Source organism: Monodon monoceros, unplaced genomic scaffold (assembly GCF_005190385.1).
Source record: "Monodon monoceros isolate NGI ecotype Baffin Bay Population unplaced genomic scaffold, NGI_Narwhal_1 Super_Scaffold_21, whole genome shotgun sequence".
Lineage (NCBI taxonomy): Eukaryota > Metazoa > Chordata > Mammalia > Artiodactyla > Monodontidae > Monodon > Monodon monoceros.
Window position 1 is genome coordinate 89,528,583 of NW_021703778.1, and position 16,888 is coordinate 89,545,470.

The 16,888-nt window shown below is 48.5% G+C and overlaps 2 protein-coding genes across 12 annotated transcripts in view; one reads left to right on the forward strand and one right to left on the reverse strand.

Moving 5' to 3' along the window:
* Positions 1–5,114, forward strand: part of ZNF106 (zinc finger protein 106) — a 62,419-nt gene extending 57,305 nt beyond the window's left edge. For 3 of the 4 annotated variants that reach the window (XM_029237520.1, XM_029237518.1, XM_029237521.1), the window contains exons 21-22: positions 255–401; positions 841–2,176. In XM_029237520.1, coding sequence (XP_029093353.1) covers positions 255–401; positions 841–897 — 204 coding nt within the window. In that variant the 3' untranslated portion in view covers positions 898–2,176. Of the gene's footprint in view, positions 1–254; positions 402–840 lie in introns of all 4 variants that reach the window. The other variant, XM_029237519.1, reaches the window with a different exon arrangement.
* Positions 5,115–5,261: 147 nt separating this feature from the next.
* CAPN3 (calpain 3) overlaps positions 5,262–16,888 on the reverse strand; it is a 48,456-nt gene continuing 36,829 nt past the window's right edge. For 3 of the 8 annotated variants that reach the window (XM_029237464.1, XM_029237466.1, XM_029237462.1), the window contains 12 exons: positions 16,633–16,802; positions 16,278–16,289; positions 15,428–15,636; positions 14,628–14,668; positions 8,337–8,410; positions 7,902–7,959; positions 7,739–7,803; positions 7,188–7,256; positions 7,020–7,098; positions 6,686–6,802; positions 6,307–6,365; positions 5,267–5,896 (listed from right to left, as the gene is read on the reverse strand). In XM_029237464.1, coding sequence (XP_029093297.1) covers positions 5,870–5,896; positions 6,307–6,365; positions 6,686–6,802; positions 7,020–7,098; positions 7,188–7,256; positions 7,739–7,803; positions 7,902–7,959; positions 8,337–8,410; positions 14,628–14,668; positions 15,428–15,636; positions 16,278–16,289; positions 16,633–16,802 — 980 coding nt within the window. In that variant the 3' untranslated portion in view covers positions 5,267–5,869. Of the gene's footprint in view, positions 6,366–6,685; positions 6,803–7,019; positions 7,099–7,187; positions 7,257–7,738; positions 7,804–7,901; positions 7,960–8,336; positions 8,415–9,398; positions 9,513–12,866; positions 12,885–14,627; positions 14,669–15,427; positions 15,637–16,277; positions 16,290–16,632; positions 16,803–16,888 lie in introns of all 8 variants that reach the window. The other 5 variants (XM_029237463.1, XM_029237465.1, XM_029237459.1 and 2 more) reach the window with 4 other exon arrangements.

Below are 16,888 nucleotides of genomic sequence, written 5' to 3' on the forward strand. Positions count from 1 at the left end.
CCTTATCTAATGATGTAATGGCTGCCTTAGTGCTTTGCCTTCTCAAAATATTGCACTGTCAAAAGACTTCCCAGTCTTTTCAAGTTTCTCATTAAATTGATGATTAATTTGGTTACCTCTGGCTTTGTTGAATTTCCTAGCCAAGAATAAATTAAAGAATAGGGACTTACTTACAGGATGCAAGTGAGGAATATTCTCATTGCATGTTTCCTATGCTCTTTAAAAACTTACCCTTTCATTCTGTTTCCCTCCAGTGGCACGGTTGCTCTCTGATATTTGGCGTCATAGATCATTTAAAACAACATTTGCTGACTGACCATACAAATCCGAACTTTCAGACTCTGAAATGTCGCTGGAAGAACTGTGATGCTTTTTTTACTGCTAGGAAAGGATCCAAACAGGTACATCAGTGGGATTTGAGGTCAACCTGGGGTCATTTGACTGCTCAGAGCAGGGTTCAGTAAACCTTTTTTGCCTTATTAGAATGTTCACAATTGCAATAAACAGGGAGAGTGTAGGGATTTTTCTTTTTATTACTATCCAGGGATTTGGTGTATAGCTTAATGAGGTTTCAAATGAAGAATAGGTAGTTTTTGAGAAAGAGCCTAAAGAGAATGTTTTCACATGTTTCCAGTCCAGTAACTGAACCTAGAGGTTTATTACAGTGCTCTTGTTAAGAACTCATCTTTACCTGCGCAGTTCCATGTAAATTAGAGTACTGGGTCCTAACTGCCTTTCATGTATGGATCTTAGAATGTACCTGTGAAGCTCCCTGGCTTTGACTTTCTCTTGCCCTACTACCATCCTTTCTCTCATGGGCCCTTTTCCCTTTATTCCTAGGATGCTGCAGGACACATTGAACGACATGCTGAGGATGACAGCAAAATTGATTCATGAAGTTTTTTGCCTCCCATGTTGGGAAGTCTTTAGTTGAACTAATTTCACATCAGCCCCTTACACAGGCCAGTGTCTTCCCTTCCCTAGTGAATCAGGGAAGGAGAGAGTGGTTACTAGCCAGGCTTACCACTAGCATAAGCCTGGGCAGCTCTATGGGGTGATAGGTTACACTTCTAAGTTCTTGCTGGAGGTTTGTCAGATTTAAACAGATTTTTAAGGAACCATACTCTTCTGGGACAGCATGGCATATGGTAATTTATGCTACTGGTGTTCTCCAGATGATTATTAAAATACAGATCTTAATTGGCTACCCGGTTTGACCCTAATCATATGTATCTTTTATTGATTTCAGTCTGTGATTTTTAGTTTCTGTTCTTACGATGGTTTAAACCTATAGGCAGGCTTTTAAGTACAAATTTGTCCAGTGCTAGATTTTTAGGATCAGTTTTAATTTCTCCTTAATTATTACAATCAGTTAATTGTAACAGCTGGATATTTAAATTGGAAGCAAATAGTTCCCTTTCTTAACAATTATGTACAGTGTGTTTCTGTATGCTCTTTGTAGATAGACAGAGCTGGCTTTAAATGCTAAAGGGACACACAATAGGTTTTTAACAGTTAAAGTAACTGCTCTGCTGATTATATTTTAGGGACTCAGGCAGCAAATCACATAATGACAAGTCCTTACAGACAGTACTTCCTATTGAATTTCTGCAGATTTTGACAGAGTGCTCAGTTCAAGGCAGTGCATAGACCTAATGTCTACTTGGAAATCTCACTGTTAGACCTGGGCACTCACTGCAGGTATTGGCAGGCTGTTCGAACTGGAGGTATAACCTTTATCTCTCTTTCCAGCTTCTGACTCTCCAGGCGGGCTGTGGGTTTGAAACCTTTTCATTTACTTCATTGCCAAACCCCACTCTTCTATTCTCTGGCTGTGCCTGGACTGACAGTAGCCATCATATACTTCCTCTGGGTTCACAGGGTACTTTCCACCCACCCGCAGTACTCAAATGGGGGAGTCAGGATAAAGTATCTGAATATAGTTTTCAAGGCCTCAGGCAGGCTTCTTAAAGACCAATGTCTTGCCTTCACCTCCCCACTAGCTGGGAAGGGTGGAGTAGGATGAAGGGAAAGACCCTACCTGTCCATTGAGAGCAGCCAAATGAACAAAGCCTTCATGAGACTGCTTTGTTTTTGGATTTTCTCTGGACTCTTAAGAGAAGCCATGGAGGTGTTGCTTTCCAGCCTTTTGTTTCTAGATTCTCAAAACTCTGAAAGTTTCTACAGAGAGAGAGAGGAAAAGGGAGAAGAGCCCAGCGCCACATACCAAGCTTCAGATGTGATGCCTATTCTTTCCTAGGACTGCAGAGCATCCAGGTTTATCTCCACCCATCTTAGTGCACACACTTCTACTCACATGTCTTCACTCAGGCTCTGGGGCAGGGGGACTTCCCCAGGGGTTCATGGATAGGTTTCAAGAGGGTATCCAAACCCCCTGGAATTGTGTGTAAGACTAAGTAGGTGTTTTTTTTCCAGGGAAGCCTCCAGTGGTTCTCACTGGATCCAAAAAAAAAAAAACATTAAGAACTAATCTAGGAGATACATCTAGATAATGAATGGCTCCACAAGCTGTTTACTTCTGTCCTTATGAATGGCACAACTATTGAGATTGGCATGATAGTTGAGAGAGAACAGAGAAGATCCTGTTGCATAAAGTTTATGTGTGCTGTTTCTGTCTGAGAGCAAGCATTCCCATCTCTCACCCCATTTCCTGTACAGGTGACCAGAGAAGCTAAGCTGTTCTGTGGGTTTGGGAATGGTGATTCCCAGGAAAGTACGTTTGGATTTATTGCTAAACCTAGCATTTTCCTTTGGGCTGTAGTGAACCCACATTTCCACGTTGCCTGGGCAGTGTGCTGAGGAAGTCTTGCATACTCTGTTGCGTAGGTGCCCTTCTGTCCTGCCTGAGGACATGTCTGAAAAGATGAGAGTGGTGGAGCCTCTGTACAGCTAGAAGGGGGTATATGAGGTGTTGGGCAGTCATGGGGAACTGTAGGTATGAACAGACTGATAGAATCAGTAAAAACTGATTTGATTTTAACTTTCACAGAATCGCACACAGTCTGTCTGCCTTTATGTGTGCAGTTGTGGATGTTCCTTGTACATGTGTATGCGCGTGGGCACCTATACTTGTAATACTTTTTCTCATTTCACAAGAATTTTCTTTGAAGCCGTGGCAATAATGTTTTTGTTTCAAGAATGTGTAAAATTCGTTTAACACCAGGTTAGTGTATTGCCCTAAATGCACTGCTGTAGCCACCTGTTTAGAAATAAAGGCACCATAAGCATCTTGACTGCTTATGGTTGTATGTTATGACTTTTAAGTGTCTTGAAAGTTATGCAAAAGTCTTGTTTTAAGTCTTCTACAATGTCTTGGCTGATTCTGGCCTTCTGTTCCCCCTCAGAGTAGAGCAGTGGCTCAGGGATTTGTGTTGGCTCTGATATTTAGTACTTAGTTGAGGAAGGCAATTGTTACATGACCTGACAAAACACAACTCATTTCTTATAAGGAATTGGAGGCCATTTTTAGAATGTTGTTTTTAATCACTTGTGTTCACTTCTGACAGCTAGAAGACAAGAGAACCATAGCATAAATCCTTTTGTGCGCATATGCTCGGGTTTTAATGGCAGTTTATTCTGATCACATATCAGTCACTTCAAGTTTTATCCTGAAGTTTTTAATCAGGTTCAAAATTTTGGTATACGGCTCTACTCAGTATAAAGCAGTTAAACACAGTACAAAGTTATCTTGATCTGATGTTACTTGAATTTGAGAGAACGTCATTGCTATTACACTCCTGCTTTTGTGGAGAATTTTTTTTCTGCCTCAGAAGAGTTATCAGTTGAGTGTTTAGCTCCTGACCTATCTATAATTTATAGGCAACATCACTGCCATTTAAGTGATTATTTGCCTAACAAAGGGTTTTTTGTTTTTTTTTCTTCTTGGTAGATTATACAGTGCACAACTTTAGTGACTAGGTATGTGGATGATTTGGTGGGAGTAGGTGTACAAAACTTAGCGGAATGGTATGGTATATTTTATGGAAGAGAATTCATTGGAGGGGAGATGAAAGTATATTGTGAAGTGGGATTTAAACAGCATGTACCCTCTGGTTTGCAATTTATATACGCTGTCTTATAAATTTTGTTCCTGTTACCTAAAGGAGAACTCCTAAAACGGTTAAGAAGGCCATGCCTGTCACATTGTTAAAACAGTGATTTTATCCCTGCCCCAAATCATCAGGTTCCTCAGGATTTCAGAGAAGCTGTCTAATGGTTAGAATTAGAAGTTGTGGTAGAGATGATTTGGGTTATACTGAGTCCCATATACAAGTGGATGTGAAATCCTGATTAAACCAAACCTACTGCTTACCAGACAATAACCTCTAACCTCACCTCCAACCCCCAAGTATGTGGCCTTGCTGGGTCACATGGTGACTAACGTTTCCCAGATTTCCTCTAAATTCAAGGTAGTAGCCCAACTGAATTGGGGGAGGAGGGAGTCAAGGAGGAAAGGCTGTTGAAGATCTTCCTCCTACTCAAGAGAAATATATGCCCTAGAGCTGTGCCAGCACCCTTGGTGTCTGATTTTTTTTTTTTAATTGAATATGGGTTAGAAGAATGAAATCAGATGACACTTGACTGCAAAAATGTTTATAAGCAAATAGCTTAGCCTTCTTACATTTTGGTATAAAGCTGCGAACTTCCTAACTTTGTAAAGCAAGTTATAAAGCAAATATAAGGGGAAAATAAAGTACTTTTACTAATTGTTTATTTTTGTTACCTTATCTGCATATTCATATTCATAGCCAAACCCTTCTTTTCCACATTGGTATAGAGAACAAGAAGGAAATTGGGTAGAAAATGAAAGATGGTTGTAGATATGCCACAGATCATGGTCCAGATAAGCTCGGCAGACCGCTACATATAAGGATTTGTTCAAGGTCATACAGTAGGTCAATATTAGTGGAGGAACTAGGATTAAAAACTTTATCTCTGCTCCATTACACTCAGGTAACTGGCCCCTCTGGTTATAGGTGACCCATTTTGTCTTGATCTAGACACCAACAGCTATTCCCCTTCCTTTCCTCATGTGTCTTGGAAAGTATTTGAGTGATTCCTGTGCTCAAGAAATAGCAAAAGCCATGATTAAAGTGGGGTTTAGGATTTATTTGTGTATGTGTGTATTTTCCATTGCTGTGTTCTGAAACTACGGCTCTCTATACGTGATGGGTAAGATTGGAGCTACTCATCCCTGCTATGGCTGACATCTAAATGTGAGAAAACAAAACACGATCAAGCCAGCTATACAGGTGCCTTTATTTAGATCAACTTTTTTTCAAAATGCAACCAAACTTATGAGTCAGATAACCCAAAGTGTCCAACCCTCTTCCGCTGAGCTAGCTTACTCTGGAGCAGGCCCATCCTGAAACAGGCAGAACCAAACGCTCATTGGGCTGCTGTCATGGGAGTGGGAGAATATAAAGGTGATAGAGGGCTCTAGCACCAGGAAGTGTTGAGTGCCACTGGCAAATGCTTCTGCGAACAGCCGAGGGCAAGCTAAAGGGAGTGTTTGCTTCAGAGCTGAGGCCACTCAGGCTCCAAGCAAAGCTGTCACTGGACCATGGCTAGCTGAGGCAGACGGAGACACTTGCCTCCATGTGGCACAGGGACAGAGTTGTTCTCCCTTCCCCATTCCTTAACTAAAGGGTGAGGCTGGGCATGACAGATGGACAGATATCCTGAGGCTGAGAAGGAAGTGAGTAGAGGAGGAACAAGACCGATGAGGTGCCTGGAGGTCTGCTGGGGGTGCAGCTACTGTGTCCTTTGAGGTAAGTGGCTCTAGCTCTGTTGGGTGAAATTGAAATCCTGAGTGATCCTGCATGGCCTTGGATGAGGCCAGCTTGGTTCAGGCGTACATGGTGAGCTGCAGCCACTGAAAGAGGAAGTCCCAAGATCAGAATGCAAACAAGAAAAGGGAGCCCAGCCCTAGGGATCTAATGGGGTAGAGGAAAGGGACAGCCCCCAGCACGCCAGACACTGGGAAGATTTTCTGAGAAGCAGCGGTGTACTGTATCCTTCCCACAGATCTCTCCTAGAAGGTACATCTTTTCCAGCATAAAGTCATTGTAGAACTGAGGCCTCCCTGGAGCCTTCCCCCAGTCCTCGTTCCCGATGAGCCACATCCTGCTGAGCCGTGAGCTTCCCTTTATGTTCCTTTCCCATCCCATCCCTCCACCACCGTTGGGAAGTGAGGAGTGCATAGTGTGTCCAGTCTTCCTCATGGATTCCTCTACCTCGAATTTTAAGGTACAGGGGGATTGTACGGCTTCTATTAGGCTTTACCTCTAGAACGTTGAGTTTGATGATACCGTCACCATCCTTGTCAAATGCATTAAAAGCTCCTGTGTGGAGAACGCACAGGCCAGAGGCCAGTTAAAGGCTCAGTCCCCCTCCACTGCTCTACCTTTTCTTAACTGTGTGCTAAGTGCTGCTCTTCAGCACAAAAATCTACCAGGCAGAGTACCACCCGTAACCCTCCCTTTGCCATCCCATTCTGAGCCTGAAGAGGCCCTTCACCTTTGTTCAGTCTGAATAGAGTAGATTGGGATTTTTCCAAGGTCATACAGGAGGTCAGTTAGTGGAGGTTCCCGCCACCACAGCTGTCGCTGCAGGAGAGGGGGCAGGAGGGGCAAAGAGAGCAAAAGGGTAGCTGTCCACTTACTGAACATGCCCTCCAGCCTGAGGAGGCAGCAGATGAAGCTGTCGAGGTCGATGTTCATGGACCTGTCTGCATAGCGCATGGTGATGATGTCGTAGAGCTGGTTGTTGAGGTGGAAGCCTGTGGGGGGAGCACAGGAGAGATGGGGTAGGCTTGGAGCCCTCAGGCCTGCGTGCTATCTCCCCTGCCTCCTGGTCACTCTGGGGCCTGGGAGAGGAAAGCGAGAAGCCCTCTCATTCCTATCTCTAGTAGGGCCCAAGTGGCTCCATCCTCCCCTCCCGTTCCTTCTCCCACCGGCTCCAGTCCGCATCCTGGCCACCCCCTTTCTTCCCCACACCTGCGTCATTGACTGCATTTCGCATCTCGTAGCTGTTGATGGTGCCGGATTGGTCTGTGTCATAGTGCTTGAAAATTTTCTGGCAATAGAAAATTTGAGGACAGAGGTCGCACACTGAATCTCTGAATCAGTCCCTTCCTCACTCCCACCTTCGTTCTCTCATCCCACCTGCCAGGCCTTAATCTTCTTCCAGAGGTGATGGAACTCTTGCAGGTTCAGTCTCCCAGAGCCGTCTGTCTGGAGGAAGGAAGTCAGGGCTACAGGGCACATAGCAAAATCCCCCTGGATGGGGAGAGGGCTTTCTAGGTGGCTGTGCAGGGAAGGTAGCCCCATAGGAGAGCTTCGCCCAGGATATCCCACTCTGCCCTGTCCTGGTATTTAACACCCCCCTCTATGCTTCCTGAGTCAAAATTAATGCCTGCTCTATAACCCAGGGAACCTTTCTCCTAAGGACCACTTTCGTTAGGGCCCCAGGCAGAATCCCAGGCCTGAGGTTAAGAGCAGAGGCCAATGTTCTTCCCAACTGTACCTCCTCCAACAGCCCCTTTCAGACCAGCAGCCAGGAGGTGGTAACTCAGGGCCTCCTTAAATCTTTCCTCGGGCATGAATTTGAGCCCCTCTGCTTGACTGGGCCCCCCCACCCCATTTGTTGCCCTAGCCCCCAGAGGCTGCACAGGGGCTGATGACAGAGGCTTGGGAAGGGGTGGCAGGAAGGATACGTCCATGAGAGCAATCATGCTACGGCAGGACTCCAGCGTGAAGCCTTGTGTCTTCAGATCCTTATCTGGGAGGTATGGAGAAGAGTGAGGAGCTGCTTTCAGATAACTGGACACACACTGCCCCCACCACCCACCTGTTTCTCACAGAGTTTGAGCCACTCACGTTTGTTCACAACTCTGTTAAGGATATTCTTGAGCTCATCTGCACAGATCTCCATGTCCTGAGGAGGTAGGGAGAAGAGAGTCATGGTTCAAGAGTACAGCAACTGATGGAGCCCAGGCTTTGCAAAACAAATCCCGGCTGTCCGTGGTTGTAAAGTCCCTGTCAGGGCTATTCTGTCGTGGGGAAGCTGGGGCTCTTCTGAGGAAGACACACTGCAGCCTCAGCTGTCCAGACTGCAGTGGGCAGCTCAGAGCCACCCAGTGGGTGTGTTGCTCAAAAACTCGAGGACTTCACTTGTGGATTTCTGCGCTACACTCATACACCCTGTTTCCACCAAAAGCCAAAATGACCTCTACTGAACCATAATGAAATAACTGGCAAATTGAGCAATTAAGGAAAGGAGTGTCTGTGGGAGTCGGGGTTGGAGGTACTCACATCGCCTGCTATCTGCCTGAAAATGTTCCCGAATTGCTGCTGTTCCTCACTTTCCTGGTCAGCACTGCCGGGCTCTGACTATGGAAGCGCAAAGGAAAACTGGTTGGTGAGGACCAGCGAGATGGACAGACCCGAGAGGAAAGTTCCTTCTGGACTGAAGGAGCCAGGTGCCTAAAACAGCCCTAGGTGGCAGCAGGAGCTGGGTACAGGGCAAATGCTCTTCTCTCTCAGCTGAACCTGGTGATCTGGAGTGAGGATCGTCTAGGCCCAGGTGACCCTTCACTCCATACCCCCGCAGCTCAGACATTCTAACCAGAGGAGGTATATTAGCTCTGCAATCATGTAGACAGCCCTCTTGGTCCTCTCCCCCCATCCACACCTGCTAGAGCCCCCTCCACTGTTTTGAGCCTGACCATCCCAACCAAACCAGCCCCAGCAGGACAGAGGGGGCCAGACCAATCTGATAGCTCCAGCTGCCTCTGTCATCAAGGCCAAATCTTCAGAGGACCCTCCTCCCCTCCCCACTCCGTTGCACGGGCACTACAGGATAGAGATAGCCCTGGGTTTATCTGTGGACTTTTGCCTCTCAGTCTATAACCTCCTGTAAGCTTTATATGACCGCCTCTCCCCCTCTCTAACACCGTCCCCTGAGCTCTGGAGGACTCCCATTTCTGGTGTCATCCCCCTTTTCCACTACTATTCTTTATCCTCCCCATTGTTAATGACACCAGGAAACAGGAGTTGTTCCATCTCAAGTTGCTTCTGTCTTAGGCTTTGCATCCCTCTCTCTTTCCTGGCTGGATGGGCTCCAGTGGGGAGGCTCAACCTGTCCTTCCCAGGCCTAGGACCAGCTTGGTGTGGCAGCCAACCCCAAGACATTCACCCAAGCAGCATCCCAGATTTTAGGAGAACTTGATGAGAGAAAAGGTCAGTGGGACAAACCCAAACCTCTAGATGTTAAAGCGACACCCCACCCCTGTGGCCCCTCCAACCCCCATGCACCCCAAGAGGGTAGACCTCAGTTGTGTGTTGGCTACCCCATTCATGCACATGCTCGGAAACCTGTGGGGATTTCGCTTGCTTATCAGGGCTTGTTTTGTCTTTGCCCTCCTCTGATTCCTGGTCCACACCCAGCTCCTTGTTGCTGTTTGCTCTGTCTGAAACGAAGATGATAGGCTGGAGAGAGGAGGGAAGTAGGGAGGGGGCAGGAAGGAGACAAGGATTACTGGCTGAGCGGGCACAAGGAGGCAACCTCCTTCCTGGACCAGCTTTGTCCAGTGAAGAGGGAAAGAGCAGAGCTGGGAGTTCCTGAACCTCCGTTCAACCTCCATCTCTGCCACTAACAAGCTGTGTGACTTGGGGAAAGATGCTAAGTCTCTCTGGACTTCAGTTCCTTATCTCCTCATGGTAGAATTATGAGGATTAAGCAAGGTAGTTAGTGCACGTGAAAATGCTAAGAATGCTAAAAGCAGCATGATCTAGTGCAGTGGTTTTCAAGTATTTTGTAGATTTTTTTTTTCAAATGGAAGCCCTGTTCAAATTAAATTTCCCCAGAAGTCATTAAAAACAGAGCTTCTCTGCTTGATGAAGAAGGCAGAGCTCTTTTCCCTCAGCATCCCCACATCACCGTGGCAGCTACTGAGGCACCTCCAAGGAGCCTCTAGGACTCGGCAGAGGACACATTGAAAAAAGGACTCTGATTAATGGCATGGTCAGTGAGTGAGGTCAGAACACTTGGCTGGCGTCCCAGCCGTACCCCTCACATCTGAGAAATATCCTCTGGACTCGGTTTACTCAGCCATTAATGGGGATGATAAAACCTGCTTTGCCTTTCTCATTGGGCTCTTATGGGGATCACATGGGATACTGAATGTAAAATTGTATTGCAAAAACATTTAAGATGCTACACAAATATAAGGGGTATTTGCCAGACATGCTCATGCAAGTGAGGAGGATATAAAAGGGTGGAGAGCAGCTGCCATGCTGTGCCAGTACTGGTTGGTGTCTACATCCCACAAGGAAAGCCAGAGGAGAAAGGCTGGGCTGGTGGCTGCAGGGCAGAGAGCAAGGGGGCAATCAGAGTCTCTCAGAGCAGAAATGGAACCTGACCGCTGAGTCCCCATTTGCCTTTCCATACTGTTCGTCTGGGACAGCACAAATGGACAGACCTATGGAAAGAGCTTCCCTGGCTTTGGCTCCCAGCAGGCCCCAAGTACCTTGGCTTGCTCTGCCTTCCAAGCAAAGGGTCTTGTTCAAGTAACTGATGCTTGTAGGGAATCCCAGAGCAAGTGGGGCTCACAGTCTGAGGCGGGGATGTGTGCCCATGGACATGGTGTGGCCATGGGGCACCTCTGCCAGGCACACATCTTGGGGCCCAAGTGTGGGTCTGGGCAACACAGGCAATAGAGTATAAGGGGCCTGCACCAGAGAGCTGAGGGCAAGAAACATGGGTTTCGGAGCAGACAAATATGATTTCCAGTTCCATTAGTTGTGTGTCCTTAGGCAAGTACTTCTGAGTCTTTATCCTCATCTATAAAAGGGGAATCATAACAGCACCTACCTTGTAGATACTGTTGTAATGAAACCAATGTATATTTTACCCCCAGCACAGTGCCTTAATATGCAGTGTTAGGTGCTTAGGTGCTCGATGACTCTCAGCTCTGGTCTGCATCAGCACCAGTGCTTGGAGGACCCCTATGACGGATCCTTCCAGATGCTGTCATGAACACTAACACCAAACCTTGTCTGATAGCCTATGGCTACGGCTCCGTGGGCTTGAGGATGCCCAAAGGTCAGTCATTTCTGGATGGCACTCTGGGTGGTCAAACCAGAATTCTAAAAGGGGCACCGTTACTGTAGGCACTACCACCCTGAAGACTATGGGGAAGTTATGGGGTGAATGGAGCAAGGATGAGATGGTAATCTCGAGCTCCAAAACCACACAAGGGAAATAGTGCCCTTGGTCTCAGATGGAAGCTTTCATCTGAGGCCCCTGAGATGCTCTTAGCACACATGGTCACCTTTAGTGATGGTGTTCTTACAGCAAAGTGGTCTTAACCAGGACACCCAGGAGGGACTATTCCTTAAGACCCCAGGAGGGGAAGCTGCCCAGGTAGCTCTCCTCATTTCTCCCCTTTAAAGCAGTCACGTTGAGCAGCTCCTCTGGGGCTGTGCCAGTGAAGCTTCTCTTCCCCTTTCCCCTTTGCCGTCTGGACACGCACAGCAAGCAGAGTCCATCAGGGCCCATGACTTAGGGGGGCTTAGTTCAGAGAGAGAGGTCACTGTCTAGGAGGGGATTTGCAACAGGCTTCACCTGGAACAAGAGCCCTGGCAGTGACAGCCCCTCTGGGCGTCCTCACCGCCCCTTCCGCAGAAAGCTAAGAAAAAAGGAGGAGTGGGGAGCAGGCAGGGAAATAGAGGGGGGAGAAGGAGCCGTCCTGTCTGCTGAGCAGGCAGCTGGCATCACAAGGCCCTCACTCTCCATGGAAATCCTCACACAGCTCTCTCACTGTCCCTTGAAGAACAGAACCCATCGCCATTACCCGCAAGAATCAAGCCTTGCTTAGCTTAGCCAAACCGGTTTCTGAAAAAGAAGAGGTGCTCCTTCTGGTTTGTGCAGGACCCCCATGTCAGGCCCATTTTCACTGGAGGGCCATCTTCTCCCTCCCTCTTATGAGCGGGCAATATAACGTGGTGGTTCAGAGCACGACTGCAGAGCCAGACCTCCTGGTTCCAAGGGCTGGCTCTGCCACTTACTGGCTGTGTGGTCTTGGGCAAGTTAGTCAATCTGCCTGTAGCTTTTCTTCCTTTGAAAATGGAGATAATAGTAGTACAGGCATACCTTGTTACATTGTGCTTTGCAAATACTGCCCTTTTACAAATGGAAGGTTTGTGGCAGCCCCGTGTTGAGCAAGTCTATCGGTGCCATTTTCCCAACAGCATTTGCTCACTTTGTGTCTCTGTGTCATTTTGGTAATTCTTGCAGTATTTCAGACTTTTTCACTATTATGTTATTTGTTATGGTGGTCTGCAGTCGGTGGTCTTTGACGTTGCTACTGTGACTTGCTGAAGGGTCGGATGATAATTAGCATTTTTTAGCAATAAAGTATTTTTAATTAAGGTAGGTACTTTAGTTTTAATGCTATTGCACATTTAATAGACTACAGTATAGTGTACACGTAACTTTTATATGCACTGGGAAGCCAAAAAATTTGTGTGACTTGCTTTATTCCAATCCTCGCTTTATTGTGCTGGTCTGGAACTGAACCTGCAATATCTCCGAGGTCTGCCTGTACCAATCTGATAGAGTTGCTGTGAGGGTTGAGAGAATCCATGGAAAACACCTAGAAGGGTGCCTGGCACGTAGCCTCCGCTCAGCAAGCGTTAGCTATCGTTGCTGTGTACCCACAGATGCCACAGGAGCTCAGGGAAGGAGGTGGAGGGCTGGGGGGAGGGGGGCAAGTCCAGTGCACGCATGCTCATGCGCACGCACACGCCGTGCTCTCTGCCCACTCACCCTCTTACACCCACCTTGGTTTTTTTCTTCTTCTGCACAAGGAAAGGAAATAATAAATGCAGAGTAAGTGAAAAGCAAGTTCCCAGAAAACCCAGTGGCTTTTGGCTTCCCTGTGACCTGGTCCTCAGTCTGGGGTGAGGTTCCAGGGTCCAGAAATCCAGGTCACATGGAGCCAAATGGGCCTGGAGGGTGAAAGGAGAAGAGACCTCTCCAGGCCCAGAGACTGGCGGCTGCTATGGCTTTGCTTCTGTAGTCCACTCTGCTATTGGACGTGGCCAAGGAAGGCGAGATCTTCTGGCAGATGTTTTGTATTTTTTAATGAAGTTGGTTACTAAAACACCAAAAAAAGTGGCTCACCCAAACTGGCCTGAAAATGAATTTTATTTGACTTTTTTTGGTAAAATGAGAAGGTCTGGCAGGCTGCACGGGCCTGTGGCCCCCTGTGACAGCAATCCAGGGAGCTGGGAGCAGCAGCTCTCTGCACCCTCCAGATTGCTGCACGCACCACCACACCAGTTGTCTCTCCGACACTGAAACCAAGTGCCAGTTGAGAACTACAGGCGAATATACCAGCGTAGGGACACCAAAACCCCCACGCCTGCCTGCTCCACTCCGGTAGGTGACCTGCCAGTCCCCGGAAGCTTTTGAGTTTGCAACGTCTGATAAATACACTGATTACTGACATTCAAAAGACGAGACTAGCACCAAATGCACTTAATACTAAAACCAACATCTGTGATAATTCAGAAGGCACTTGGAGATCTGCCGCTAGCACAGGGTCAGGATTAGAACCATGAGTGTCACTACCCAGAAGACGACTCAGTGGGGCATTTGCTGTCCTCTTATTGGCCCAGGACACACCCACAGAACACAAGGGACAATTAATTAGCCAGAGCCCAAAGTCCAAGGCAGTCACAAGACTCCTCAACGCAAGGAGACCCCAACACACACCAGCTCTGTGCATCTAACCCTGGGCCTCCCACCCTGGGGGGGACAGGCCTCGGCATGGGATGGGGGAGAGAGCCTGAGTCTGGGCTCAGAGAATCTGGATGTGAGTTCCAGCCTTGCCATTTACAAGCTCTGTGAATTCAAGGGAGCCCTTTAACCCCACTGAGCCTCTGCTTCCTTACTTGAAAATCAGGGAGAATGACCTTATTATTACATCTCAGAAACCTTGCAAGGATCAAGTGAGATGACACATGTGAGAAGTACCTTGTAAGATGTAAAACACATGAACAATAATCACCATTTAAGGGCCCGTGCTTTGCCAGACCCTTCATGTACATGATCTCATTGATTCAAAGCTCACAAAAGCCTTGCAAGGCACATATTACCATCCCTATTTTACAGGGTAGGAAACTGAGTCAGACGAGTTACATAACTTGTCTAGGTCACAGAGCTGGCAGGTGGAGGACCCGGGTTTTGACACGGACTCCAGAGCCAGTGTAGGGCTGGTTTTTTTCTATGTGAGATTCTAACTCAGAATCCAGAGCTGGCTGCTGCTGTTGTCATCCCTTCCTGTGGCCTTGATCCCTCCCCCTAATTGTTCAAACTGCTGCTCCTTCTAGGACTCTTCTGTCCTTCTAGCCCCTGGACTAACTAAATATCCCCAGGACGTAAGTCCCATGACTTCAGGCCATGCCACACAGAAGTTGCAGTAACACGGAGTAATTGCTTTGCACACCCCAGACTCCCACGTCCCTCTGCTGATACCCACTCTCCCCTCCATCACCCGCCTGTGCCCTGGGCCTTCTCACACGTAAGAGCCAAACCACTTACCACTGGCCGATCCACGGAGATTGTATTCTCAACTTCCCTGTGAGGAACACAAACATGAGGGTATCTCAGCGTCACCAGGAGTAAGTAGGAAGCACAGAGGGGATTTGCTCAGGTCACCTGGCTGCTCAGAGTCAAGTTGGCACTGACCTCAAGAGAACCCCAGGAACTAACATCCTCCACCACAGGTATCATTCCCTGCAGCCAAGTGCAGACACAGGGCTTCTTGTTGGCTTTGTCCAGATTTCCCCAAATGCATTACCCAGCCACCTATCCATGGACCTTGTGCTTCTTTTAGGGACAGAGGTCAAAGTGGCAGGACCTATGAACTCATCTCTGATGACCAAGAGGGCAGGATGTGGCCTTGCTGCCCTCCCTGGTCATCCTAATCCTAAAAGTTCAATCAACTCCAACTGCTCCTATCCCTCTTCCCACCTTATTCTTTCTCCTTATCACTTATCTAAATCTAATATACTCTGTATGCTTTCTCCTGTACATTGTCGTCTCATGCTAGAATGTTAAGCTCCATGAGGGCAGGGATTTCCTTCTGTTTAATTCACTGCTGTATCCTCAGTGCCTAGAGGAAGAGTGCCTGGGACATAGCAGGTGCTCGATAACTATCTGTGGGATGGATAGATGTAGGGGAGAAGTGGCCAGTGGCTTGGGAACAGGGGAAGAGGTACAGCCTGGTCAGCATATCCCAGGACTCCTGGAGGAGACCTGTCCAGCTGCCTCACACCTCTAATCCCTGGAATGGGCCATGTGGGCTCTTAGGGGGAAAAGCCAGGCTGGGACTCACTCAGAGAGGTTCCTCTTTTCAGAGAAGACCCGGAGGATGAATTCCCCCTCCTGGTGGGGCTCGTAGGTGGAGGGCACAATGACGTACTCGCTGGGAGGCAGGCGGAAGCGCTCAGACACCTCCCGCATGTTGATGTAGGTTTTGCTCCTGGCCTTGGAGGCGTTGTACAGGAAGAAGTCCTTCTGCAGGTGCTGCTTGTTCCCGTGCATCTGAGGGAGAGAAGAGCCCAAGGGACCTGAGCCCCTCGGGAGGGATGCCCTGTCCTGCTTAGTCCTCCTCCAGGGAGTCCTCCTTGCCGATTCCCTGGTCACCCATTTCACAGTCATGGCCTACCGACTTCTGATTCCTAAGGCCTCGAATAGTTCAACATCCCTGGAGCCCCCTACTCCATCCATATCCCCTTCCTTTTATGTTGTGATCCAGAAGTGTCAACTCTGGCATCCCCCACTCAGGGCCACTTACCAGAACTGCCGCTGCTTAGCTCCAGATCACCTCCAGGCTGGGGAAGGACCCCAAGGAGGCAGGGGGAGCTGAGCTGGGGTCTGAGGGAAGCGATCCCTCCACCCCAAAGAGGGCAGTCAGCCTCAGAATGTGTCTGTGTGAGTGTGAGCGAGTGTGTGAGTGCGCGATGGTCTCTGGCGGGAGGGGTGAAAGGGCATATTGTAGGGGCGGTGGTCAGGAGGCCATGCAGTACCCTGAGGCCCTGGCTCTGGAGTTGAGTAATGAGGGCAAGGCCCTCTCCTATCGTAGTCCTGCCCACAAACCCCACAGGAGGCTCCCCGATGTGCCACAGGTGGACACAGGCCCCCAGGTAACGCTGCATGCACTGCTGGCTGCTCCACTTCTGTACCTCTTTGGGAACCTTGGGGAGAAACAGAAAAAGAAGGTGCTCAGATTCTGTGATTTCAGATCTGAATGGGGATGGAAAGCTTGCCAAAAGGGCATGCTAGCAATCATAGAGCAAATGCAGGGGTCTGACTCCCCGTGTACCTACCTGGAGAGCCCTGGCCCCCCTCCACCTCCCCTAGACGGGGGGTTTTTTCCACTCGTTACAAACTTCTAAGAGGTTCTGACACAAGTGGGCCCGATATCAGGAGTTTGTGGGGGGGGTCATGGGTATTGGGGAAGCCGGGGGACCCCTCGGGAAGCCCCCTGAAAGCCTCCTTCCTGAAAAGGTGGTCTGAAGCTGATCAGGGATGGCGCACCTCGTAGATGGCGAAGCCGATGGTGAAGAGGTTGGCCCCCAGCTTCCGGTCCTTCCGCCGGTTCTTCTGCATCAGGGCCACCAGGAAGCTGCAGATCACCTCGGACTCGTCAGGGTCGTCATCCTCCTCCAGGAGCTTCAGACGGTACTGAGGGTTGGTCCAGAAAGTGTCTGTGCCCCGCAGAAAGGAATTGTACATTCAGATCTGCCTCTCAGAGACAAGGCAGGATGGGAGATGAGACAGAGGGAACCTATTT